General features: G+C 41.3%; 1 protein-coding gene across 1 annotated transcript in view; it reads left to right on the forward strand.

Annotated features, from left to right (window-relative positions):
- PKD1 (polycystin 1, transient receptor potential channel interacting) overlaps positions 1 to 27,084 on the forward strand; it is a 464,326-nt gene that overhangs the window by 292,846 nt on the left and 144,396 nt on the right. The window contains exons 16-17 of the mRNA XM_078664851.1: positions 16,446 to 16,589; positions 20,244 to 20,387. Coding sequence (XP_078520977.1) covers positions 16,446 to 16,589; positions 20,244 to 20,387 — 288 coding nt within the window. The remainder of the gene's footprint in view (positions 1 to 16,445; positions 16,590 to 20,243; positions 20,388 to 27,084) is intronic.

Below are 27,084 nucleotides of genomic sequence, written 5' to 3' on the forward strand. Positions count from 1 at the left end.
CCTGCAAGTCTAGACTGTGAAATACCTCCCTCACAAGAACTATGCAATGATATTGCTGAGTTCTTTAAAAATAAAATTAAAGACCTAACAAAAGACTTTGCGGATAGCCCACCCGAGCATACCATAGCTCAAGAAGTAGAAACCAAAAAAGAACTTACAGATTTCAAAGAAATCAATCTAGAACAATCCAGGCAGGCCATCCTGTCCTGCAAGTCAGGCTCTGCCTTCGACCCATGCCCGCCTAAAGTTCTACATCCATTAGTGGACATAGTAAATCCTGTTATCAACCAGATCATTAATACCACGTTTAAACTAGCAAAAATCCCTGATCTCTGGAAAACTGCTGCTGTCAAACCACTCCAAAAAAAGAAACTCCCGGACCCCGCAACCCTTTCAAACCTGAGACCCATATCCCTCTTACCTTGCCTCAGTAAAATTGCGGAGAAATTAGTCAATGCCCAACTGAATGAGTTTCTGAAAGAAACAAACATCTTACATCCCAAGCAATCAGGTTTCAGACCTTGCCACTCAACAGAGTCAGTGCTGCTTCACACTACAGATACCCTCAAGTTTGCACTGGATCAGGGTAAGGAAGCAGTAGTGATTCTGTTGGACCTATCCGCGGCGTTCAATACTGTCTCTCAATTCACTTTGAGAGACAAATTGAATCACAGTGGAATAAACAACAAGGATAAAAGAAACCAGATCGTAACACTTGGTAGCTACAGATCTGAAGGGAAGTGGCTATCATCAGGGGTCCCTCAGGGCTCCTCCCTGAGCCCTACCCTCTTTAATCTTTATATGTCTCCCCTCCTTTCGCTGATTGCCACCTTCAATATTGAATCAATTGCCTACGCAGATGACACGCAACTGATCCTCACCCTAGATAAAAACTCCACAGCAGCGGAAGAAAAATTCCATCACTGCCTTACCGCAGTAATGAACTGGATGAAAATAAATCACCTCAGATGCAATATCTCTAAAACAGAAATCATGCTGTTCAGAAAGTCCAATGTTTTTAGACCCACCCAATGGTGGCCCTCCGACTCAGACGCCCTGCCCACCACAGTTGACACCGCAAAAAATTTAGGAATAAAATTCGACTCAATACTATCCTTCCATAATCAAGCACTTACCATCGCAGGTATGTGTTTCCAAACTATAAAAACCCCCAGATTTTTTTTTTACCTACTCCCATTACACGCCAGGAAGACTGTTGCGGTGACCCTGGTTCTCTCACATTTGGACTACTGCAACAGTCTCTATGCAGGAACAAAAAAGACGGTTGTGAAAAGACTACAAGTAGTCCAAAACTCCGCCGCAAGGCTGGTACTCGGGCTCCCCAGGCGCTCTCCCTCAGCTGAGGCGCTCAATACTCTTCACTGGCTACCAGTCCACAAAAGGATCCCATTCAAAATCCTGACTATTACCTACAAAGCCATTAATGAATCAGGCCCAGAATATCCGAGATCTAAAATCAAGCGCTATTACACTAAACGAACCCTGCGGTCCACATCAGAGAATCTACTAACCATCCCCAATTTCAAACTGAAAACCCGGGGTGGAAAAACCATGGCATTACTAGGGACAAAAGCCTGGAACACGTTACCTACTCAATTGAGGCATACTCACAATGAACTCACCTTCACCACCCCAGACCACCTAGCACCCTCTTCATTCATTCATGCCCCCCTGTTGATCCCTGCACCCGGTGGCAGACACCTTGAGGTGCCTGCCACGGGGTGCAGGGATGAACTGCACCTCTGCTCTTTACAATGACAGCATGCATTCCGTTCGGAATGCATGCTCCTATTGTAAAGTATAGAGTTGCATCTCGTTGCTGGGCTGGAACCGACAACAGGAGGTAGTTCAGTTCCAGTTCCCAACCGATGTCAGGTGGACTCTGTTCCGTCCGACATCAGAATCGGCCACCAAGAGGGAATCAGTCAATTTCTCTGCCATTACTCTTTATAAATCATTCCGCTATCGCTGACTAGTGTAGCACACCCTTGATTGAAAGAAAGATACAAATATTGTTGCACCTTAGGGATCTGGTGTAAGGTGGAAAAGAGTCTCAAATATAATTTCTTCAGAATTCTTGATTTATAGTATCAGGTTTTTGTACAAAGACCAAATTAATCTTTACCAGATGCTCACAGCTTGAGATTCCTTAAATGCAAATAATCGCAATTTAGCGATTTCTAAAATTGCGATTTGTGCATTTGGGATGATGCATCTCAAATGCAAAAATACCGCTCGCAAAGGGGCATATTCTGAGAATCTGCCCCTTTGCGAGCGGATTTTTGTTTGATGAATCTGGGCCTAACTAACACCGGTAAGACCTTTCTTAGCCCTTCCCTTCCTCCTCTCCAGGAAGACATCCTCAGGCCATTGGGACTCTTCGCACCTCCAGGTCATGGAGCTAAGACTCAGGGTATTCGGATAACAAGATTATGCAGAGGCTTTCTGCACCTGGTCCCCAGCTATCACTGCCAGCACAGCTGCTTCCCTAAGCACACTAGCAAATGAATGATTCTATGTCTTCTGCTCCGAACCATCTGGTTACAGGATCCGTGCAAGAAAGATGCTGACCTTCCTGTAATATCAAAATCCAGCTTTAAATGGCAAACTAACTGTTCTTTTTCCTCTTTCCTTGTCTGACCTCCTTGCAGACAATTATTAGATTGTTTGACGTAGAATAGATTTTAAGAACACTTTATCCCACAATGTTGAGCAAGCAATGAGTCAGCTAGCATTGCAACCTCCAATCTACTTAGTTTTAGGAGCCGCATCAAAACTTTCCTCTCTGCTTTTCTTCACCTCATCTTTGTTTTCTAGTGCTCTAATGCCATTTTGGGTTTTCTGGGACTTCCTGATGTTGATGACAATTGTTTAGCAGCACTAATAAAGTCAGGCCCAGATTTACAAAGATTTTGCATTGGGTTTGTGTTACTTTTGTGATGCACAATCGACACAAACTCCAGGTCGTTAGTTACCAATTTGTGCAAATGGCGGTTTGCACTGGGTTGTAACCAAAAGTAAGGCAGAGCAATTCACTGTCTTGCGTTGCATTGCCTCACGGGAGTGCTCCATGGGTAATGCATGGGCATTCGCCCATGGATTTTGACGCAAATCCGTATCTACAAAGAATTGAAGAACTGAATTTGCACTGAAATCCTGCACCTCCCCAAGCCTGGCATACTGAGGAGGAATATTTGTATTTTTCCACCATTGTTCCTCGTTTCATGTGTGCTGCATTCTGCAACACACATGAAATAGGATATTGCCTTAAAGCATAGTTTTGGTGCAGGAAGGGCAGCTTCCTGCACTAAAACTGTACTGACCCAAACATGCACAAGGGCGCTATGGTGCCCGCATTGGCTCATGACTGCTTAAAGTACATTAGCGCAGCCGCAACCTGTGCAGGTAAGAACGGTGGGGCGGTGGGGGGGATTTCGACAGACGACAACGAAGGAAAATTAAATATTTATTTAATTTTCCCTTGTCATCGTCCATCGAAATACACCCCACCGGGCCACACTGCTCTTACATGCATGGGCCGCGGCTGCATTAGCGTAGGGAAAGAACATCACAGCGCTACTTCTTTGTACATATGGCACAGTTCTCCTTGTTCCAGTTCAGTCATCACAGTACAGCAACTTTGCTTGCTGCTCTGTGTTGTGTCAAAAACAAAAAGGGCCACATGCATCAAAGTAACGAATTGCGATTCCTAACTTGTGATTTTCAAGTAATCGCAATTCCTTTTGCATGTAGGAATTGCAAACAAAATTGCATCTCCTGCACATTACTTAATTGCGACTCTGAAGTTAAGGAATGGCATCCCATTCACCCCAGAGGAATGAATGGGATTGAATGCCCAATTTGCGAGTACCAATTAGGTACTCGCAAATTGCGCATGCAATTTGAAGGGTGCAAGGGGGCCAAAAGGCTACCCTGACGCACTCCCCAAAAAATGTAGGTATGCACTTGTGGTGCACAAACATGCCATAAGGGCATGTGTGTAGATCACAATGCTCTTCAAAAAATGCTTTTTTTTTGCATTTTTCTAAGGAATTCTAAATTACCATCAACTTGAAGTTGATGGTAATTTGCAATTCCAAATAGAGAAAACGCAATTTGCAAATTCATGATGCATTGCATTTAGGGAATCGCAATTTGCGATTCCCTAAGTGCATTCGCAATTAAGGAAATCACAAAAAATTGCGATTTCCTTAATTGCAAATTGCAAAAAAGGTACATGCATCTGAACGGGCCATTTTGCGATCGCAAACAGACGAATGTTGCGATTCGCACTGTTTAGAATCACAAAATGGTTTGTTGCATGTGCCCCAAAGTTCCTTGGAGTAAGAGGTAACAGCTAAGCATAAAATTCAAAGGAACATTACAAACAAAGGATGCCACAAAGACGAATGAAAGCGAGGTGTGGGGCAGATTTTGCACCAGTGCAGTGCTCAATTTGTAAAATACTAAGTACAGGGGCACAAAGTTTTTGTTAGGAGCCAGACAGACACTCGTGCTTCTGAATGGCAGAGTTGCCATATCTGTGCTTTCTCCCTTTGTTACTGTTTTACTATATTTCTCTTTCTTGTTCTTTCCCCTTTCTCTCCCTTTCTCTCCCTTGCTGTGCATCCAAGTCTGATCATGAAAAATAAGTTCCAGTCTCAAAAATAAGTGCCAGGGACCACTACCTGCAACTACCGGCCCTCACGCACCAATGGGCAATGTAACCAGGCTTAAGAAAATGCAAAGTTTTTATTAACAATTCTGCAGGTTTGTTTGGCAGAATATCGCTGACAAAAATTTTGCAATGCAAAATATAGCAAAAAAACACAAATATCAACTTAACACATATTTAGGTCCTGATCCAGAGTTTGGCAGACTGGTTACTTCATTATACATGTGACAGATATCTCATCCATCTAATTACAAGTGTCATAGGATATAATGCAGTTGTAATTGTAATTAGGAGGACGGGATATTTGTAATGTTTGTGACAGAGTCATTCATCCACCAAGCTCTAAATCAGGCTGTTGGTTGTTGAAAAGTACAAACATAATGACTGCAAACATACGGAAAACCAAAATATTGTCACAAAATAGGTAAATATATTGAATTTTAAATATTAAACATGTTATTAATTTAATAAATACATTAACTTAAAAACAATATTACATTTAAAAAATGCATATAATGCAAAAAATATAAATACATTTGATAACTTACATACATAATATAAAAATGTATACATAATATGAATGTAAACAAATAAATATAATATGTAAAGAAAAGTATTAGATATACATGAATAATAAAATAAAAAGTAAAAATAATTAAACACAATATATTTACATATATAAAAAAATGGATAATTCAAAAATTAAAATTACAAAAAAATACATTAAAAATGACACACAAAAACGATATAATAGTTTAAATTAAAATGAATGTTCAAATTAAATCACAAAATCACATAAAACAGATCTTAAAAATTAAAAACAAACAATTCACATACAAAATGTGATTGGAGAGGTCAAAATCACTATTGTCAAACTAAACAACAGTAGAGAAAGCATTGGAGGGGTCACAACTGCTATTTCCACTCCAATGTAAGGAACAATAGTGAAAATGTTGGACTCTAGAGTGGTCAGATTTACTATTCCAACTTCAACTTCAGCAACAGTAGGGAATGCGTTAGATTTTGGAGGTGTCATATTTACTCTTCCCCTCCAGCATAAGCAACAGTAGAGAAAGTGTTGGACTTCGGCGGAGTCATGTTTCTCAGTCCTACTCCAAACTGAACAACAGTTGGAAAGTGTTGGACTTTAGAGGGTTCAAATTTATTATTGCTAGTCCAATCCCAGCAATAGTCGTGAAAGTTTTGGACTATGGAGGGATCAGATTTATTATTCGCACTGCAATCTAAGCAGCAGTAGGGGAAGTGTTGGATTTTGAAGGGACCAGATTGACTATTACTACTCCAGTGTAAGCAAAAGTAGTGAAAGTGTTACATTTAGAAGGCTCAGATTTACTCGTCCCAGTCCTAAAACAAAAACAACTAAATATAGTTAAAAAAATAAGCATAAGACATATTTTATGTAAAATTCTTTATTTTAAAATCATATTACTATAAATAATTACAATTGTAAGTTACTACATTAACGATGAAGATTATAAATAAAATACTAAAAAGTATTTACCAATTAAAAAAATTAAACAATATCCATATTTAAAATAATTTCCACCAACTGCTCTAATCATCCAATACCCACAAAAAGAAATAAAAAAAAATACTAGAAAACAATTACCTTTGCACATTATTTAAAAAACTAATAATGGAAAATGAAAAATTATATAAAAAATTAAATCAGTATACCATTAATTAACATGCAAATTATTAAAAACAATTACATATTTACAAAGTCATTAATCAATTAACAATTACAAATAATTGCATAATTAATAGTATATAATACTTTTATTTTGATTTGTTAAAATCGTAAAAATGTGCAACTTACCACCATGTGATAAACATCAACATATTGAATCAGCGTAAACCAGCATAAAACATGCCCTGTGTCCTGGGCGACTTTGCACAGATATACATGATAAGTATAATCAAACTGGCAAATTAAAAGTTACATAGGTCATTCATAAAACAATTATATATATTTTTTTTATTCACACAATTTTCTCTTAGAAACCCAACAACCCGCCAATAAATTCAAGTAAAATAAAAAAAATCTTTTAAATATATTACTGAATCAAAATAAAATAAACTATACTAATAATATTTACACATGCTTAGCATTAAAAAATACCTTATAACTCAAAAATGAATATAACACAACAAAATATTTAAGAAAACAATATTCATTACAACTATATTTAAAAAATAGATAAAATCCTCTAAAAAATCTATGCTCTTACCTGCAATATTCAGTTTAAGAAATTCTTGACAATACAATATTTTTCACACAATACTTGCAATAATATTAAAGTCATACAACTTCTGCAGAATGCCAAAATCATTTTGTAGAGCGTGACAAGTGTGTACAGATGGATGATAGTTGGGTGAAGTTCCATGAAAATATATAAAAGAGCCCAAAGATCACAAGGATAAACATGTTGCTAGGAAATGCTTCATGGTGCTGTTCTGAGTTTTATTGTTGTTATTCATGATTACATCAATATGTATCTCCACCTCTGGACACATCCAGAGCTCCTTCTTGCTACCGGCATAAATTAACTGTCACCTTCCTTATCATTCTCTTAGGCAATTTCAATAAACCTCTGCCATGTTGGACCAACAAATCATTTACCACGGTTTGCTCAATCCACTGCCTGGCATGCTGTACAGTAGCTTCATAGTTCCACTCCCTAGTAGTATACTCAAGTGTTTGTGTGTTTTGTATGCTCCTTTGCCACAACCAACAGTGGTGCCCCTCCCTTTCACCTCAATCTGTCATCTTCTTCTCACCAAACTCTTCAATCCATGAATCATTTCACATTTAAGAAACCTTTTTATTTGACTGGACATGAGATCTCTGCGTGAAATTCAAATGTACAACAGCTGATTTTCAGAAAATCATGAACGGAGTTACATCTGTGAATACTCGATCCCTGAAAATATTGAAAGCTTGGAATGTGATGCCTTGATTGAGGTGTATAAAAGTTGTTTTTCTGTTTCTGTTTCCTATGAAATAGTAGATGGTTGGGCATCTTGCAAAGCTTGCAGCTGAGATAGAGCATTCGACATAGACGGAGCCTGAAAGAAAGTAGCCGCTCTCTTTCTCCACTGTTTTACATTGTACACAGATTAGAATCCAATAAGAATAGAGATCGGTGGAAGATATTTAGGACATTTATTTGTTCAGCTAAATATGGGTAGACGATGACAGCTTTTCAGCAGTGGAGCTGCTGCTGAAAACATTTGGGCAAATATCAACAGCCTGGCTGTAGTTTTCTGGATCACCTGGTATCAAGATGGAGAGAATATCCACTGTTCAACCACAATCCCATCAAGGCTGAGACTCCTCTGCTTTACCCAGGCGGTGTGAGACACAGCAAGATCCTGCGATGCTGCTTGAACAAAAACAAAAAAAAAGAGGATTTATTTAATTTTTCATTATTTTAGTTAGGGTTGTTCATTGGCTTTGCTGTTGTTATTTCCATGTTATCAGACCGGGCTTGGAATTACGGTCATATGGAATATTGATGCAACGCGTAAGTCACTTGGAGAGGTATTGCCCCGTTGCAGGGATCATTGTGGTCTGTTGCTGTCATTTATTAAATCCTGTTGAAGCCCTGAGATGTACCTCTCATAATTTGGGAAGAGGCTGGAATGAGACCCAACAAGTGGCGATGAGTTGAGCTTCTGCAGGGGACAAGCATAGCTCGCCCACCACCCCAGATAATTTTGCCGCAAGATAGTCTGTTCAGAGATTGTCACCATTCTCCTCAATAAACGCTCACAAAAATATATGCAAGGTACTCTAAGGATTTTTGATCATCATGAACAACAAGCACTCTGCAGCAACGTCAACCTGTGTGTGAATTGATAGAAGTTAAGCTTTCGTTAAACATTAGAGTAACAGTTTGTACAACAGTTTGTACATCAAAGTTCTCATGCGATAATTTTGAATCTACTCTTGAAAATTAAGGCGAGTGTCTGCACAAGCCTCTGTCACAGATGGAGGCTTTGCATGCAGGTTCTTCAGTACATATTATGCAAGCGCTCATTGACGTACGTCACCTGGTGCGGCCAAGCATTACATAAAGTCAAACAAGTGGAAGCGGCCAACTGAAATGAGCAGAGATTCATGAAGTAATGATATTCAAGTTATGTTAATGGTTAGGAGAGCACATGCATACTTAAGCATACTGCCAGAGGTTGAGAGTATTTGACTTAAGAGGTGCTACTATTTAGTGATCTTGACATTTTATACAAGAATTTTGGCTATAATTTTTGTCACATACATTTCAGAATGCTTATTTTTTCCCCTTATATTTTATATGTGGGAGTCATGAAATTGATCTAGTGCGCTAACATCAGTGTCTTAAAACCAGAGAAAATTCTATTTCAAAGAACAACTTATGGTTATTTTAGTATATTGTGTTAAATAGTCTTTTAGTATATTGCCTTTCTCTTTTTTGGGCTACCTTTTTTTGTTGAAAATAACTTTTATTATGTCATTATTTATGTCATTCACAAAGGAATAACAAGGCTATAGGAGCCTACAATCCAATTAAAAGAAAATAGACAAAAAGGTGGGCTCCATCTTATGCCAAACTAAGGGGATGGGGTAAGGAACAGAGGTTGATACAATGCCAGAGGGGTAAAAAGGTGGGACGTGAGAGGGAAAGGTGGTAGAGAGGGACTACCACAGACAGAAGAGGCATATAGCTGTCAAGGCTATGATGAACTCAATGAGATTGCTGACACACAGTGAAATACTGAACATCAATACATGGATACAGTGGAGTAGTGATATCATAGTGTGTGTGTTTAAACATACCCTCTATAACACAATCTAAACTCCTCCTATCATTCACACTATTAATCAATCAGACATCAAATCGTCAAGAAACAGCCCCCCCGCCCCCCAAGAATCGGCATACTGGGGTGGGCGTATCCGTGGGACCATAGCCTCATAGGCAAGGAGAATAATCTGCATAAAGACACATCCTATCTACTCAGAAAAGAACAACAGTCGAGGATGAAGGGGTCTAATACTCCAATGGTTTGCAGACATGTGGGACAGGAAACCACCACAGTTAACATCTGCCTTGAGGGAGTCATATAGGAAGTGAACCTTGGCAATAAAGTCACCTCCCAGTCACATCCAGGGCAACAACTTGAACTGATAGGACCATTGTATAGGGTGAAATGCCTCTTTGGCATCTAGTCAAAGGGCCAATATTTACTCTGGGTCATCCTTCGTGTGCCTCAGGAAGTGAGCTGGCTTCTGGAAATGGTTACGGGGACTGCAGCCCGGTACAAAGCCAATTTGAGATTGCGAGAACTTTGGCTATAATTTCTAAATCCACATTATTCAACAAGATAGGAGATAACTAGTAAATTCTAAGGGATCCTTGCTCTCCTTCAATAGGAGAGTTATGTGAGCCATTTTAGAAATGGCTCCCTGGCAGCCACTGTCCAGAGCCTCCTGGTAGGCTTTTGTCAGAAGAAGGAAAAATGAGAGCCTTACTTGTCTTATAGACTTCACCTGGACCTATCTTGTTCTGGCGCCTTGCAAGTGCATAAAGCGGAAGTAGCTTCTGCCAACTCCTCCTCCTTGAAGTCACCCTCAGGATATGCTCTTCCTTCCTCAGCTACGAGTAGATGCAGAGGAGCCAGAAAAACATCAATACGGTCCAGAGTCAACTTGGTCTCTGAGGTGTAAATAGACGTATAAAATGATGTGAAGCATTCCATAACAGCGATTGGGTGGGTGACCATCAGGAATCATTGGTATAACCTGCTGGGATTTAAACTGGAACAGCTACACAGCCATCAGCCTGCTTTTTCCCCAAGATCATTCCGACTTCGCTTAAGCAGATCCTGTTCTTATGCCGTAGTAGAGAAAGTAATCAAGTGTTGCTTGGCTAATTCCAACTCCTTCTGAATGGCAGGTTGGACCCTGTCTATATTGGTCATGGAGATTGCGACCTGCCATCTCTAAATAAATGGGGCAACAAGAAAGGTTTGGGTCCTATCTCTGACCGGCTTGGACCACTCCAATGTACCACACAGAACAAATAGCCAGACAGGTTTACTTTTTTATCATTTGACCACACCCAGCCTACCAGTGCTGAGTGATCTACTATTTTATTTTAGTTTTTTGTCTTATTTTGCTTTTTCATTGAATTTTTTGTATGTCATCAAAAGAACAGTTATGAAACAATAAAGAATACATTCAGAAAACAATGTGCAAAATATATACAAGTGTTCAATATGTACAAAATCAATACTCCATTTCAAAAACACCAAAGATACATTCCAAAAAATATATAAATACAATGCCTAGAAATGATTTATGAAATAGGCACCAGTCGTTCATATTATATACCAGAAGCTAGGCGGACAACAAAGTTCATAGATACGGCCTGCCTGTCTTACTGAGCCAGGGATTAGATGATTCTAGGGTTGCACTCATAGGGATAGAAAGCATGGTATTATTTTTAGCCCTAGTTGCACCCTTCTTCTTTATCACAGGCTCGGGGTCAACGCGTTTCGAACCACAGAAAGATTGAGGGTTCTCCTCAGGACACGGACTGGATGGAGCCATAAATGTGTGTACCACTCTGAGCCACCTCCATGGAAAAAGTTGCCTCGCAAGGATGGAGTTTCTCAACCTCGGGCGGAGTGGTGTGTGGAATAAAGATGCGTCGGCCGTTCGCCGGTCCGGTAACTCTGTTATTATGTTGTTGAGTTGAATTGGGGTTGTTCGCTTAGTGAACCACTCGACTTCATCGCATACGGCGTTTGGCGTGAGGAGAACCCTCGAATCTTTCTGTGGTTGGCAGTGATGAGTCTGAGAGCATTTCCCGTCCCTCACATAATGAGCCCCAGGCATTTAAGGAGGATGCGTCCAGTTCTCTGGTGGTAATGGGGACAGCCGGTTCAGCAAGCCACCCAGGGAAAGGCTCCGTCCTGCTAAAGAACACGTCCAACCAAGTTCGCAGCTCTGCGTGCTCGGCTCCCTCAGACAGACAGATCCTCCAATTCGGCTCGGGTTCAACCCCACTCACGCCTCCGTGACCTGGATCATGTCAGTCTCCTAAAAAAGTGAGTAGATCAGCCCCCAAGAGCACCGAGAAGGTGAGGGTTTGCAGGGCTGCAGCGAAGTAGCCATCTTGGTCCACTCCAAGCTCAGCCTCCCTTTCTCTATTTTCTTAGTTTGTTGTGTTTTACTTACATGTGTTACGTGTTGTGCTTACATATCCCAGTCCTCACTAGTTCTGTCTGAAGCTGGTAAAACACTTTTACTGTGGCGAAAGTGGAAAGCTGTTTGATTCCTAACTCATTGCCATTGATGTGGATAACCTTTCACCTGTGAGGAAGCAAGGGTTCTTGTTGGATAATCTTGGCATTAATGGAATGAATATTTACAAGTGCATTTAAGGAAATACATTGGCTTGTGCCAAAGGACACCCACAAGATTTGCACGAAATGTACGTAAAGAGACTGGAAGGTCATGTTAGGGCATGCATCAAGGTCGTTTGGGAAAGACACACATTCTTTGCTCATCAACAATGGAAAATATAGAGAACGGGGAACGTTGTTGCATATCCAATTAACTTGGCAAGAACATTTATGTTTGGTGATTCGATCGAACCCTTGATACTGCATCACCTGGTGCAGTGTATCATTAACCCCATTTAAAAAAAACTATTGGCAAAGAAACCTGATTCGAATTAGGCCATCCCAGGTGTGCAGAGGATGGGCCATGTGTCCACTTGGGTGAAAGAGATGGGGAGTGAGAGTAATACTGTGGCAAAAGTAGCAAGAGAGAAGGATGTTGGGTGTAAGAAAAAAAAAGAATGGAGAGGTGGAAAACAATGCAGATCTGGAAAAATTGGCAAAAAGAATTCAGATGCTTCAGAGTGTCTGCCTTTTTCATAGATCAAACAGTGTCAATTACTTTGTGAAAAATTAAAGTACAGAAAGTGTGGGAAGCAAGGGCATTATGTAAGTGTGTGGAAAAGTGCAACAAGTGGAAGAAGTACAAGTGCGTTTGAAAACCTTTGTTCTACAGGTCACGGATACTAAAAATATGTGAACTCATCATGCCTGAATGTAAGGTAATGGGCAGCAATAAAGTACCAACAGTGCTTCTTGATTTGGGATCACCAAATACTATTATAGGTGACCAGCAATGGGAAAATATGGGTGGAGGTGACAATATCAACTTACTTGAAACAGAATTCAGTTCTGCTGGTTATGGGAAAACAAGGATACATCTGTTAGCTCTTGAAAGCATAAACAGTATTTTCAGGGGTAGGGCAACCATTAAAAAATTCTATGTAGCCAAAAGAAGTGACAATCTCTTTGGTGGGGTGGGAGAAATCAGCTTGATCTTCTATTCATGCTGAATGGAAATACATCTCAACAAGCAATGGTTTAATTTTAAATGGGGGTGAGGGGATTGTTGACAGGTTTCATGATGATTTTGAAGATAACTTGGGATTGTTCGCAATTTTTTAAACTAGAGAGCAAGGCATGTTCTCCATAAAGTGAGGAAGTTTGATGTTGGAACCCACGAAATTTGAGTTTCAGAGATTGAATGATTTTGGACTAATTGAAGTTTTGGAATCTTCCAAATGGTTGGCACTAGAGGTGTTGTCAGGAAAACAATGAGAAAAAAGTATTCGGATGTGCGTCAGCCTTGGAAGCTTGAAGAGGAACACCAGGATAGATAGGCGGCCCCTTCCTAATATTTCAGATGACTTGTTGCTACTTGAGAAAACATTTGTTTACTGCAATTGACTTGTCATTTCCATATCATCAGTGCAATTCGACGAGGAGTCAAGGAATTTGACTTCATTTGTGATGCCTTTTGGAACCCTATAGTCAGGATGCCTTTCGGGATGTTTTCAGCTGCGGTGCTATTCCAAAAGGTCATGAACAAAGTACTGAAGGGAGTGAAACAAGTGATGTTTTTCAAGGACAACATTTTGGTATACAGCAGGAACATGACATGGTTCTGATGGAAGTCTTAGAAAAATTAGAGAGAGTCAGACTGACACTCAAAAAAGGAAAGTGTACGTTTCGGGTGGATTAGTGACTTACTGAGGCCATATCAATTCCAGAGATGGAATTAGTCCAAATGCTGATTTGGCACAGTCTATGTTTAAGGCACAAATACTAAAGGACAGAGATCAGTTATCTTCCTTCCTAAGGTTAGAAGAGTACTGCTCAAAGTTTGTTCTTAATAATGCTAGCCTAGTGCAAACTATAGGAGATTTGTTGACGAAGGGGAGAAATGCAAGTGGGCTGTTGATTGCCATTTAGCTTTTAATGTGGCGCATGTGTCCATTTTAGGGCATTTTGATTTTTGGAAAAGAACAGTTTTGACAACTGATGCTAATCTGTTTGGATTTGGTGCATTGCTTGCCCAGGTGAAGAATGGAATAGAAAACAACTTACCCAGTGATGGAACAAGGGGCCCTTGCATGTTTCTGGGCCATTCTATATATCAAGCTCTTCTTGTGGAGCATATCTTTTGTAGTTAGAAGTTTTCACAAGTCTTTAGTTAACCTATTTGCGTGCAAAGGAAGTGAAAGATCAAGGTCTAAAATATGTAGGTGGATGGAAGGAGTTAAGGATTTCAACTTTGTGGTGGAATATTTACAAGGATTGAGGAAACAAGTGGCTAATTGCCTGTCAAGATTACCTGTCAGTGCTAAAGGATAGAGTGTGTGCTAGTATAAAATAAATTGATAAACTGAAGGACAAAACAGAATGAAAACAGGCTAAAACAGAGGATCTCTTTTAATCAGGGTCTCTGAGCAAGTTGTCCAGAGGTGACCACTGTATAGGGCCTTGGCAGAAACAATGAAATGGTTTTGGTATTTTAGAGATGAATTGTGCATGGTGACGGTAGGTTACCCATGGGGTATAAATGGGTTCCTCCAATAAGTGTCCATGAAAAAACTGTGAATTTGGCTGGTGAGGGACATTGAGGTAGGAACATGACTAAAGCCTGTGTGAGACAACAGTACTGGTAGACAAGGATAGACCAAATGGCGGAGGTTGTGGCAAAAGAATGGTAACGAAGTGTGACAAGTGATCAGACCAGAGTGGTGATGACTACTTCTCTGTTGATATTTGAGGTGCCAGATGAACCCTGGAGTAAACTTGGAAGGAGCATTGTTGGCTTATTTGTTTGTGGGGAACCCTCAATGAGTTCTCTGGTATTGTTGGGGGAAACATCGTTTACATCGCATGCGATACATCGCATGTCATTACAACCTGGTCATTACAACAACCACCTTGTTACATCGCAAACCATTACAACGCAAGTCGTTAAAACAACTTGCTGTAGGGGGCAGAAGGTGATGGATTACAAATCCAACACCTTCTCTACTGTTGCACAGACTGGAGTTGGAATAGTAAATTATTCTATTCTAAAATCCAGCGTGGCCCCCTGCAGCAAGTTATTGTAACGACTTGCGCTGTAATGGTATGCGATGTAACAATGCGGATGTTGTAATGACCGCGTTGTAATGGAATGCAATGTATCGCATGCGTTGTAACATGGCCTATTCATTGTTGGTGGGTTGTGATACCAAGAGGATTACCGCCAGGTATCTGAGCTCCTTCTCCACTGTGAGTGTGTTGGAATTTCTCAGAGACACATTTTCTACTGAAGGCATGCTCAGAGTGTTTGTAACAATTCTAAAAATGGTCTGTGCTGGGATCACACATCTGTTGCCTCCTTGTTTGACCACTTGCTGCTATGTTTGCTCAATAATCATGCATCTACAGCTGCTGAGTTTGGTCAGTAATCGCACATCTCTTGCCAACATCTTTGATTAGTACTCCGACATGTTTTTCACATGCACAACACTCAAATGTGTGGGGAACCCATGAGGACTGAGGTGTCTAATCTCCATACCACAGGGTACAACTAGATCAGCTTGTTAAAGAGAAGCGCCAAGTTTGTACTTGAATACTACACATGATTGTGCAAGCCCTGAGCTGGTTGAGGTTTGGGATACTGTTATAATGATAATTATTAATAAAGCAGTGAAAGTTAGGTACTCAGCCTATTCCAAAATGACCAGGCGTGGCAGTCCTAATGGTGTCGGACAGCATCAGTATCTGTGAGGTACAGAAGATGGTAAGAAAACTGCTACATTTCCAAGACCTGTTCTGACCAAATGAAGAAATCAGATTAGTGTAATTACCGAGCTCCTTTGGTGTCCTTGGTTCTTCTCCTTAGCTTCAAAATCCCTCTATCTACCATCAAGAAATAGAACTTTAGCACAATGCCTTGGGTTTAGTCCTCAATCAAGTGTACGCGCTGTGTGTGTCCTACATCCTGACTCATGCTAGAAAAAAAAACTAATGATGAGAATGACATTGGCTTAACTTTCTGAAGGGAGTCAAACAGCAAAGAGGAACTTGAAATGGGAGGTGTAAATCAAGAACACACACAATTCAGTTATAGAGAGGGGATTTATTGCCTTGGGACAGAAAGTCCTCTCAAATTGGCAAAAGTTCACCAGAAAAGTCCTAGGCGAGGTTCCAAAATTAGAGTTCTGTGACTGAGAATACATGAGTTATCTTGAGGGATACAATGATGGGTTCTTAGTGTGATCATAAACTGTTGGCAACTGTGTGGCACGATGAGCCGCTGCCCCAGTCTTATCTTCTTTGACATTTCTTTCCTTTTGACTCATGTCTTCTCTCTTAACAGGGTTCTTTGTCGTGGTGCGATGCAGATCTGAATAAAAGTGGCATAATCATTATTCCCAGAGATAAATTAGAGGCTGGTGTTGAATACACTTTCGACCTTACCATCAGCAAGCCGGGCCGACACCCTGAATCTACTAATCAGACGGTAAAAACCAGGCACAGTATTTATTAAACACTTCCTGATGTTTCCGCCTTGATGTGGTAACTGTCCTTCATCTGTAGTAGGTACAGGAAAATGCTCCCATTTCTAGTGCTAGTGGGAACAAAGTAGAGCATGTCACAGTGGATGTTTGTTGCAGATATTCTTAACTCTACATGGTGCATCATAGTTCCCCCAAGTGTAAGCAATTATCAACATACAGAAAACCTGTGCACACACATAGAAATCAAACATATAATATGTCAGTTTGTGAATCTGAAAGAAAAAAAGCAGTTGACGCCTGTTGATCTTGTTGCTTTCACCCCTTCGATGCAGTCGCGATTCTGCGCCTGTGCGGCAAAATCGCGAGTGGGCGGGTTTATGACGGCCCCCAGCCGTCATCAGCACACAAACACCGCAGTGCATGGCGGATGGGGGCCGTCATCAGCATGCAAGGGGTTAATACTCGTACTAAACAGCGCCTGTATCAAATATAGATGTATGGTTTGCACAAGATCTTTGTAGGGGTTGTTAGGGCCTTTCCTGGCAGCACCACACTATTGGGTTTTTGTAGTAAATTTTCCAATTATCCAGCAGAGCGCAATCACTCCCTCGCACTAAGAACCCTTTCCTTTGGCATCACGCAATTATCAACATCCTATGGAAGCCAGGTCTGGTGTCTCAGTAGACTGGTTCATCTACTCCAAGGATATGTGTCTTACCTCACAGTACCAGGTTCAACTCACTGAGGTCAATTAAATGAGGACCATTGAGATGGACAACAATGATCATCTGTTGTTCAGCACCAAGATTCCCCCAGAGGGTGAATATGCTCTTTACCACTGCATGTTATAAAAGAAGGGTTGGAAGCTAAAAGTTAAGTGTGCTCTGGGAGGAGGAATCTGAGCAAAGCTCCCCCCTATAGATTGTATTTATTTGGGGTTGTGTAGCACAGACCTAGCTGGGTAGCAACAAAGTGCTATTAACTAGGAGGTGCTGGAAGAAGATACAAGATCATGTACGTCAATTGAGAGCTTACACGTGTGAATCGTACAGTTCAATTACATTTTGCAAATGTACAGTTGTGTTATATTTTACTCACAGTTACAATTTTAAGCATGGGGAGTAAATTAATTGCATAGACTCAACCTATCTTCAGTCAAGTAGCGGAGGAATGTTTAGAACCCTGGTCCACAAGTACCAAAGTCAGCTGTTTAGCCCTGGCCCACATGCATGTGCCTGCAGACAATATTGGGTGAGGCCACATATACGCAGTGCGGTTGTTAGGAATCCTTAAAGGTTGTGGAGGCCTAAGTCGCAGCTGAGGCGCTTTTGTAGTCTGAGAATATTGATGTAGGAATAGGTTTCTCTTCTGCTCCTGAGCCGGTGGGGTGAGCTAAAGTTTGCTCATTAGGTCAGGCTGTGTGTGAGTGCAGAGCCTTTTGTCATTGGGGTCAGTTAGGGTACATTTACTTCTGGGGTATCTGACTCTCCTTAGTCTGTTTGGTGGGAGAGAGGAGTTAAAGAGGGTATTTGTGGTGAAAGGGAGTATTCCAGACAGAGCTGATAACCTTCTTTTGGGGAGGGGGGGTTTGGAAAGCAAAAGCTTTTCTCAGTTCATCTGAAAACCCCACAACCAGCCTTTCCGGGGAACAAATACACACCAATTACGAGCACACTTGTGTGCAATCCCATATGCTTGAAATTTCGCCCATAGATGGAATCTTTTTTGGTGAGGATTGGCGTGGGTGTAAATGTATTATTATTATTATCATCATGATTATTAATATTATTATCATTATTATTATTATGATTAACATTATCATTATTGAGTTTATCATTATTATTATCATTACTGTCATTATTATCATGATGATGAGGATTATTATTATGATTATCGCTATTATCATGATTATTATTATGATTATTATTATCATGAATATTATTATAATAACGATTATTATTATTATTATTATTATTATGATTCTCATGATTAATATTATTATGATTCTCATTATTATTATTGCTAATATTATTACCGTTGTTCTTAGTATGATGATCCTTATTATGATTATCATGATTATTATGATCATGATTATTACTTTGATTATCATTATTATTATTATTATGAGTATCATTATCATTATTATTAGTATTAACATGTTTATTATGATTATCGTTATTATTATCATAATGATTATTATTAGTATTGTTATTATCATGATTAATATTGTTATTTTTATTCTAATTAAGATTATTACTATTATTATTATTGTCGTGGTTATTATTATTATTACTTTTAGCATGATTATTATCATAATAATGATTATTATTGATGAGGACGATAGTGATAATCTTAGCCCTAAATATATTTATAAAGTAGCTGAGCAGCACAGTGACTTGAAGGGACAGCTGACCTGAATGAAAGAGAGGTATCTTAAGCATTGTGTTTACCCAAAAACTAAAATGAGTTAAATATGTTCCTTCCCCTACGAAGGCTCCTTACACTGTTGCTGCAGGGGACACTGGAGCAGGAGGGAGACCGGAAGTGTTTCTGGTTTTCTTTAGTCAGTACACATGGCACCTTCCTGGGTACTCTCAGAACCTCCATCCCTCTGAACCTGTGGATTGAGTAACATCTCTCCTGCTCTATGCATGTAGGGGCTCACTCGCATACAAGACCTCCTGATGCATTGGGATGGAAGACGGTAAAAATCTACAAGTCCAGACAATATTTAAGGATTCACTGGGGCACTTTGATGCACGTGGTTTAGACGCCATAGGAATTTGAACACACGCACTGTGTGTGATAGCCGCATATCATTGTCAGAATATCGTCTGACATAAATATCGTGTCCTAAATATTGTCTACAAAAATATTGGCCCATTGGACGGCTATATTTTTGCAAATTATATTTTTAGCTCAATACTTATACCAGATGATATTTCTGTACATAATAATCTTTCACACGTCCATAATGGTACTTCATGCTGTCACCAGCCCAGCTCATTCAAAATTAATTATTGTGACGTCAATACATAGTTTCAACTGGTTTTGTTTTTCTGTCTTTTTTCTCCTTCTCCGTTTCCTGAGTTTTAAAATATATTTGTTTGACGTCAAATGGTTCTTGTTGGCTTCTGGGTGGGATGCAATGCTTCACTCCTCTTTCCTCCTAGAGGCAAAACTTAATTCAATGTGGTTTCCAGCAAGCATTGCCAAATTGACTGGCCATGTTTCAAAACAATTTTAAAGAGTCAGTACACAGCTTTTAAGGTCACTGTGGGAGTAGGACCTTTCCAGAATTTGTGTTAAAGCATTTCATCTTCTTGCTTCTTATTGTACTCTGCACGAATGCTGCACAATTGTTTTTCAGATTTCTGCCTGTTTATTAACCACTTTTATGCACAGTTAAAACATTTTAAGTGCTTTCCGGTTTTAACCTAATATCCACTGAATTCCTCTGTGGGTTTTGCACATGTTCTGCAGGTGATTATAGGTGTTTGTGTTCCCTTACATATATCAGATCATTCCTGCATTTTTTTAAGATCCAGGTTCTGTGGAAGTAACACTTATTTCTGAGGCAATGCATAGTGACTCATTCCAGGTGAGCGTGTCCCTTTAACTTACTTATACCGTCTACTGACCTTCTCTCCTGACAGGTGCTCATCAAAAGGGGTTCTATGCCGATAGTGTCATTGAAGTGTGTCTCCTGCAAGGCGCAGTCGGTCTATGAAGTCAGCAAGAGTTCCTACCTGTACCTGGAGGGCAGCTGCAGAAACTGCCAGGGAGATGCCAGTACCGGGGTAAGGACTGACCTTGTTGCGAGGGGGTAGGTGCAGGTGGAAATGTATGTGATTTCACCCAAAATGAGAGCTTGTTTCTTCCACCAAATCCCAGGGCTGAGTTTGTGTTGGGGTTGGTGGCGGCTGATGGGTATTGACCCTCATTTTTGGAGATCAGGATTTATTTTCATCATCGGGCTTTGACCCTGAGCACGAGGAGAAGGACAGATAATGGAGAAAAATGAAAGATAGGAAAAGCAGCGAAAGCAGGGGCAAAAAAGAAGAAGCAGGAAGATTGAGATAAAGAGACAAAGAGAGTGAGATAAAGAAAGGCAGATAAATAGACATGAAATGTAAAGTGCCATGGGAGCATGAGGGGAATCAAGTCCAGGCAGCCCTGGCGTTTGGCAACCTCAGCCTTCGGAAGTGCTGACCGCGAGCTCATCAGGACAACTTTGTACCCCTGCACTCACCGTGTTCCAAATTAACCGCTGCTGAATTCCCACTTATTAAATCAGTAGCATGTGAACATATATCCAGGAGTTAGTTAGCCTGTACAGGTGAAGAAATGAGGGTAAATCTAGGTTCAGTGATCCTTGGGAGAAACCATTTCTGCCAATACGTATTGACACACTGATTTATGTTTTATCACTCTTTGCAAATTTTAAATCAGGTGATGTGCACGCAGGTGTATTCATTTAACAATGTTGATAAAAAATATAATAATCACTGTGTTATTTAGTCATTTGGAAGGAACTACTCATACTATGAACAATAAGAACTATTCAGCCCTCCCTAAGATATGTTGTTATATTTCTGGGGTTCAACAAATGCTTTCTTTCTTGTTAGAGAGTGTGGTAATCCAGGTGGTTCAACTGAAGTAAACAGCCACAACTCCCAGAATGCATTGTGTGAGATATCAGAATATCCCTGTCAGAATATCAGCTGACATTGCGATCATGTCCTAACTACCTCTGCTAAAATATCCCCCCACTGGTCCAAAAAATCGAAAATGAAAACCTAATCAGACAACAGGACGCTATGTTTACCTCAGATATTTCTGCATGTAATATTTTGGCATGCAAACGGCATGCAAACGAATGAATTCTCTTTATGCTGTTTCATCTACTTTTCCAATAATATGATTACTTTTAGAAATCACTAATATCAGGTGAGTTAAGACACCAAAGACTACAATTCCTAGAATACATGATGTTTAGGTTGACATGATGACTCCATGTCAGCCAGACACGGAGACACCATATTTCGAGTGTTCTGCTTTCTTTTAAAAATCTCTTTAAAAAGTGGGTTCATGAAACAAAAACTACAATACCCAGAATGCTAGATGTATTAGATGAAAGAATAAAGCTGAACAGCTGCCAGAAGAATTGTCAGGACCCTTCCTGGTACATGGGGCTGTAAATGACTCTGACTGCCCCTAGGTTGGGCACAGGGGTGCAGGATTAGGCCTGCAGTGTCTGTTGTTAGGGAATCGAGTCCTTTGAAGGGGCGCAGACTCTTCTCTCTCTTCCTGATCTCGGTGAGGAGTGGTTGTAAATAGCTGAGGGCAGCATGCTCACACGTCTTTGTGCTTCTGTGGTGAGCTCTCCACCTGGAGACTACCCTCCTTGGCAGAGCATATTGTAGATAAAGGCCAGATCTTAACGTTCGGGAACTACCCGGAAGCGACGCCAGCGCCGACGTTTGTTTACCTTCGCCATCTGCGCGATAAAGATACTGTTTTGAGCTTCCGCCAAGAAATTTGGAGTTAAACAAACGCCTATATAAATCGTGACTTTCATCTTAGTATTGATAACTTGTGAGGATTTCACACTCATTATACCGATATGTTTAGGAAAATGAAGCCCCTGATGAAGGGCTAAATGCCCGAAATGCATTGGGCAAGGGACTTATATGTGTTAAAGAAAATGAATGATGTGAAAATAACGTCATGAAAACTTAAAAAATTAAAGAATAATCAAAGAATCAAAGGAAATTCAAATAAAACTTTATTCAAAGAATGTTCAACTAAACTGTCTACCAAGTGGTTTTTCCGAAAATCATAGTTCACGTGTGCATTTGGGGACGTTGTTCACTTCAGGGATAACGCTACAGGATTGAATTGATTTTCCTCTTACTCAGGAGGAACTACCAAATAACACCGACCCACCTCAACTTAACTTGTCTACCCACGTGATTAACAAAGAAGTGCGAGTGTTCTTAGTCAAGGAGTCAGGTCTGTAAGGTGGCCTTACCGGGACACATGAAAAGGGAACCAACCCAAACCGGTTCCAGTGAAGCAGACTTGGAATACACATCCTCTCCCTGTGAAATTGGTATAATGATGGGCGCCCAAGGCCCATCGTTGTTCGTTTTTATGGTCTCGTCTAATGAGGAGGTAGCACTCCGCAGAGTACTCAGAGACTACTACACAGCCAAGGGTCTGTGTCACACTGACAGTAAATGCCCCAGAGGCGCGGGAACAACCCCTAAAGTCCGATCTGAAGGAGGTCTTGGTGGACTGTCTTGGGTGCCAAGATATCCTGCCTGTGAGTGAGGGAAGGGAGTGCCAACCCATCAGGAGGAGCTGGTCATGGAAGTGACTGCCATAATTGACTCAGGCATAGTGTTCGCTAGACTGAGACTTGCTAAGCAGCTGCGCTGAAGCAACTGTGGTACTGCTGGACCGGGTGGTGCAAACCTCGTCATTCATCCTCATAGTAGCTACCAAGGCAGATCTAGCTGTGTGGCGGAGTGTAGACTTGACTGAAGCTGGGATAAGCACCCGCTGGTGCCTGTGAGCCCCACATGTGTGCTGCATGACTGCGCCAGTGTCCAAGTTGAGCTGTTGGGTTGGGACCGGTCCTGAAGACCAAGTGATTAGAGGGGTGCCTCGTAAAGAATCAAGGTTCTTGCCTCGAGGCAGTGAATGCTGAAGATAGTGCCTTGCAACATGCGTACCAAAGAACCACCATCTGAACGCGTATTGCCATTGCCCTAAATTAAAATGCCATGTACTCACTGTCATGCTGGTGTGAATCTCACCGTGAGTTAAGCAGCCATGGAAGTGCCAGAGTGAGTTGCTTCATGAACTGAGAATTACCGTCAGCCACCTGGAAGAGGAACTGCAATTGACGCATCCGAACCTGTGCCGCCGGCTGCTATGTTGCTCATGGGAGGACTGCCATGTACAATCTGGAAGCTTGCTTCAACCAGGTCCAGCACGGTTTCCACAAATTGGGTGGGAGAATGACAGGGTTTAGGCCCGAGAGACTGAGTATGAAGACCAAACGGTGGGAGCACGAGCTGCTCCCATAGGTAATACCTCAAACTCGTTAGAAAGGGGAGACTCACCAGGGACAAGGGACATATAAAGGGGTAACTGGTTTAATCATCAGAGGACCTTGAAACATAGACTTGCATCCGTAAATCAGGGTATTAATGCATTCTGTATGTGTCATTGAATTCTATGTTTTCCATAAAATAAAGTACTTGTCTTTTATAAAGTGTTGTATCCTGAGTCTGAGTTCTGCCACAATAGCCTGTGACTTCTCACCCTAGCTACTATTGAAAGTTAAGTGGGGAATGATTTATACCTGGCCCATTTTGTAGAGCCATAGTAGGTCACGCCCCAGGACACAGGTGGTAAAGCACCTCAACCCTCTTGGTTGTGGCCCAATATCGCCTGCCTGATCCATGGCCCCCTGAACAGGGCCTGTCATTCCATAAGGCACATTTGCATACTACGGGGTTAATTACAATGTCGTTCAGAAAGTGTCAAGATGTTGTTCCTCGGGACTTGCACGATGATAGAAAGACCCACCTCCAGGCATCTCCAACTCTGAATTGTCGTAATGACACAGAGTATTAGAGTGCCCAGATGAGGGGGAAGGGTGTTCGGAAAGTAACAGCGGGGAAGGAGATCTGTAAAACAAATATAATATGCGTCAACTAAAGAACTGTAAGCATAAGTGGTGTGCTTCGTATTTTGATGTATGTATATATATATATATATATGCGCCCAAATGTAGTCTTTAACACCTCCGCAATCGCGAGTGGAAAACGACCACGCAACTCCAATGAAAAAATTAAATGGCAAATGGATTTTATTTCAGTAGAGCCACCAGATCCGAAGCGTTTCGGGCATCCGCCCTTGCTCACAGATCTATACATATATATATATATATATATATTCACCCGGCAGCGAGGAGAATAGTGAGCGGCTCAGTGCGTGCGTGATCCCCTTTTATAGGAGGGATCTGCCCTTTCAAGCGACAGGTGTGTCACACGCTCGCTGAGCAGAATGACGTCAGAAGAAGGGGGCGTGGCCTCAAATTATCGGCAACGAGGCATTTGAAGGAAAAGGCTTACACATTTACCAATGCTCAAAATCTGTACACAAAGAAACATAACTACTGCATTTTTCTGCATTAAGGTTTGCATAATAACATAACAGTTTTGCCAAATATTATACAGAAGTAGGAATTCTTTGCAACATGTATTTGACAGTTTGAGCTCATAAATGGCACAGCTATGAAAATCTAAACAACACTAAGGGTTCCGCGCTTGATAGTAGAACCACCAATGACACACCCTGGAAGTGGCACCATGCATCTTGCCACACAGTGAGCGCGAGCATTTGCCCATGCCCCTAGAGCCGCAGCCCGTAACCATGACAGAAAGGCTCCCAAGTGGATTCTGGTCTGTCGAATCCAATTCGGTACCCGTCTTTCCGACCGATTCAGTAAGCTTTCCGAACAACCTATTATGATGTTCGGAAAGCGTTTGGATTTTCTGAGTCGGTTACGGATGGCATTCAAAGGAACCGAGTCGTTCGGAGCTGACTCGTACAGGTGTACGGACCTCATTTCCGACCCAGCGATTACAAAGTCAGATTCGGGCAGCCTTTCCGAATCGGTTGTTCCGACACGGATCAGCTGTCGGAATCTGACTTTGGGGGTCTGTAGCAGGCCCCCTTTCACCCAAAGCCTTCTGATTGGAGTCCTTGGGGGTACCCAAGGCACTCGTCCTTTCAGGCCATGCACAGTGTGGCAGGCACCTAGGGATGCCCACCACAGGGTTCCCGATTTTCCCCAGCCACTCCTTTCTTTAATGGGAGCCTGTGTATACGGTCAGCGCACAAGGTTCCATTGGAGTCAATGGGAGTCCGACCGAATGGTATCCAGAAGCATCGTAATCATTCGGGCAGACTCCTCTAATACGTTTTGGTCGGAAACCATTCCCAGACTGATTTGGTCAGAATGCTTTCTGACCGACATCGTAATCGATCCCTAAATATATAAATGGAACAGGGTTAAATGTTGTGTCTGGAAAATGTGGCATGTTCTAGCCCTCTGGAATGGACAGTAGACACTCCTGAACTACTTGAAGGTGCAGGTGGTTTTCCCTGGGCCATCAGGAGAAAAGTGTTTTGGGGGCATTTTTCCCAAGATCCTTTGCTTTCTCAGGGCCCTATGTTCATTCTATAACAATTATTTATACATTTTATAGAGTGCCTGTCCTGTGTATTAATGGCAAGAAAGCAAACACAGTTAATACCACTAAATTATAACAGATGCTGTACTTGACATGTCTTCTGTTTCTCTGCAAAACATCTTGTTTTGAACTTAGAAATAGATGATTGTCCTTTAGGAGACCTTTCTAAAGTTGTTGATCTGGGCTCTGCAACCAAATTTGATATGCTTGGTGGCTTTTCTTATTCCCTAACTTCACCTGTATTATAAAAAAATCTGTGTTCAGGTTCCCCTCTGGGAGGATGCTATTCTACCCTGAAACAGGTGGGTGGACTTCGTCAGCCAAAAAGAGGGGAGTGAGAGGGTAAGCTGTTTAAAACCTCCCATGGGGGCATTTTTATGTCTATCCCTGGCAACCATTTTTGTTTGGGTGGGGTGTGAAGAAGCAACATTAGGAACTGCTGGCAAGGTCTGAGAGTTTGTCAGCAGCACATTGTAAAGAGTAAGAACTGGCAGCATCTCCCGAAACGGATACAGACGTGTCCGTGAAACACTTGTTGTTGGATTACTCCACTCATGGACATTAAAAAATATACTATTCCCTGTTGTCTATAGCAAAAGCGGTTAATCTGACTTGGATTTCTGCATCAGGCTTCGTGGTGTAATCAGAGGTCTCAAAGCAGTTACAGCTCATAGCTCAGACTGCATCCCTGAGCATGTACAGAGAAGCATGCTGTACTCTACTTCAGTCCTCCAGGTCTCTGTACCAGACAGTGCTTTAGCTAGCAGTAGTTCAGCAAGTGCAGTGGCACCAGGACCCATGGGTGTGATGCACCCTCTGCACCCCAGCTCTGGATCTACTGTGATATGGGGGTCTATTTACATTGCTATCACTCGGGCCTATGGCATATTCCTATGCCCGCGGTGCCAAAGCAGTTTGTAGGTACTGAAACGGATGCATCCCTTTTTCATATAGCTCACAGCATGAACACAGAACTAAACACAGCATATTTCATATTGACATGTTGCAGAATGTAGCATATGTAGAAAGAGGAAATAATAGGAGAAATTAAGATATTTCTTCTCTTTACGCCTCACTTGGGAAGGCGTATCATTTTGATGCATTTCTAGGTTTACTACCTAATGCAACGTAACGTACCTAAGCGACTTGCAATGGCTAGCATTACTCCAGATTCTCTAAGCCACAGAGAGCCACGCAAGATGGCTCTGTGTGGCTTTGTGAA

Source organism: Lissotriton helveticus, chromosome 10, assembly GCF_964261635.1.
Source record: "Lissotriton helveticus chromosome 10, aLisHel1.1, whole genome shotgun sequence".
Taxonomy (NCBI): Eukaryota; Metazoa; Chordata; class Amphibia; order Caudata; family Salamandridae; genus Lissotriton; species Lissotriton helveticus.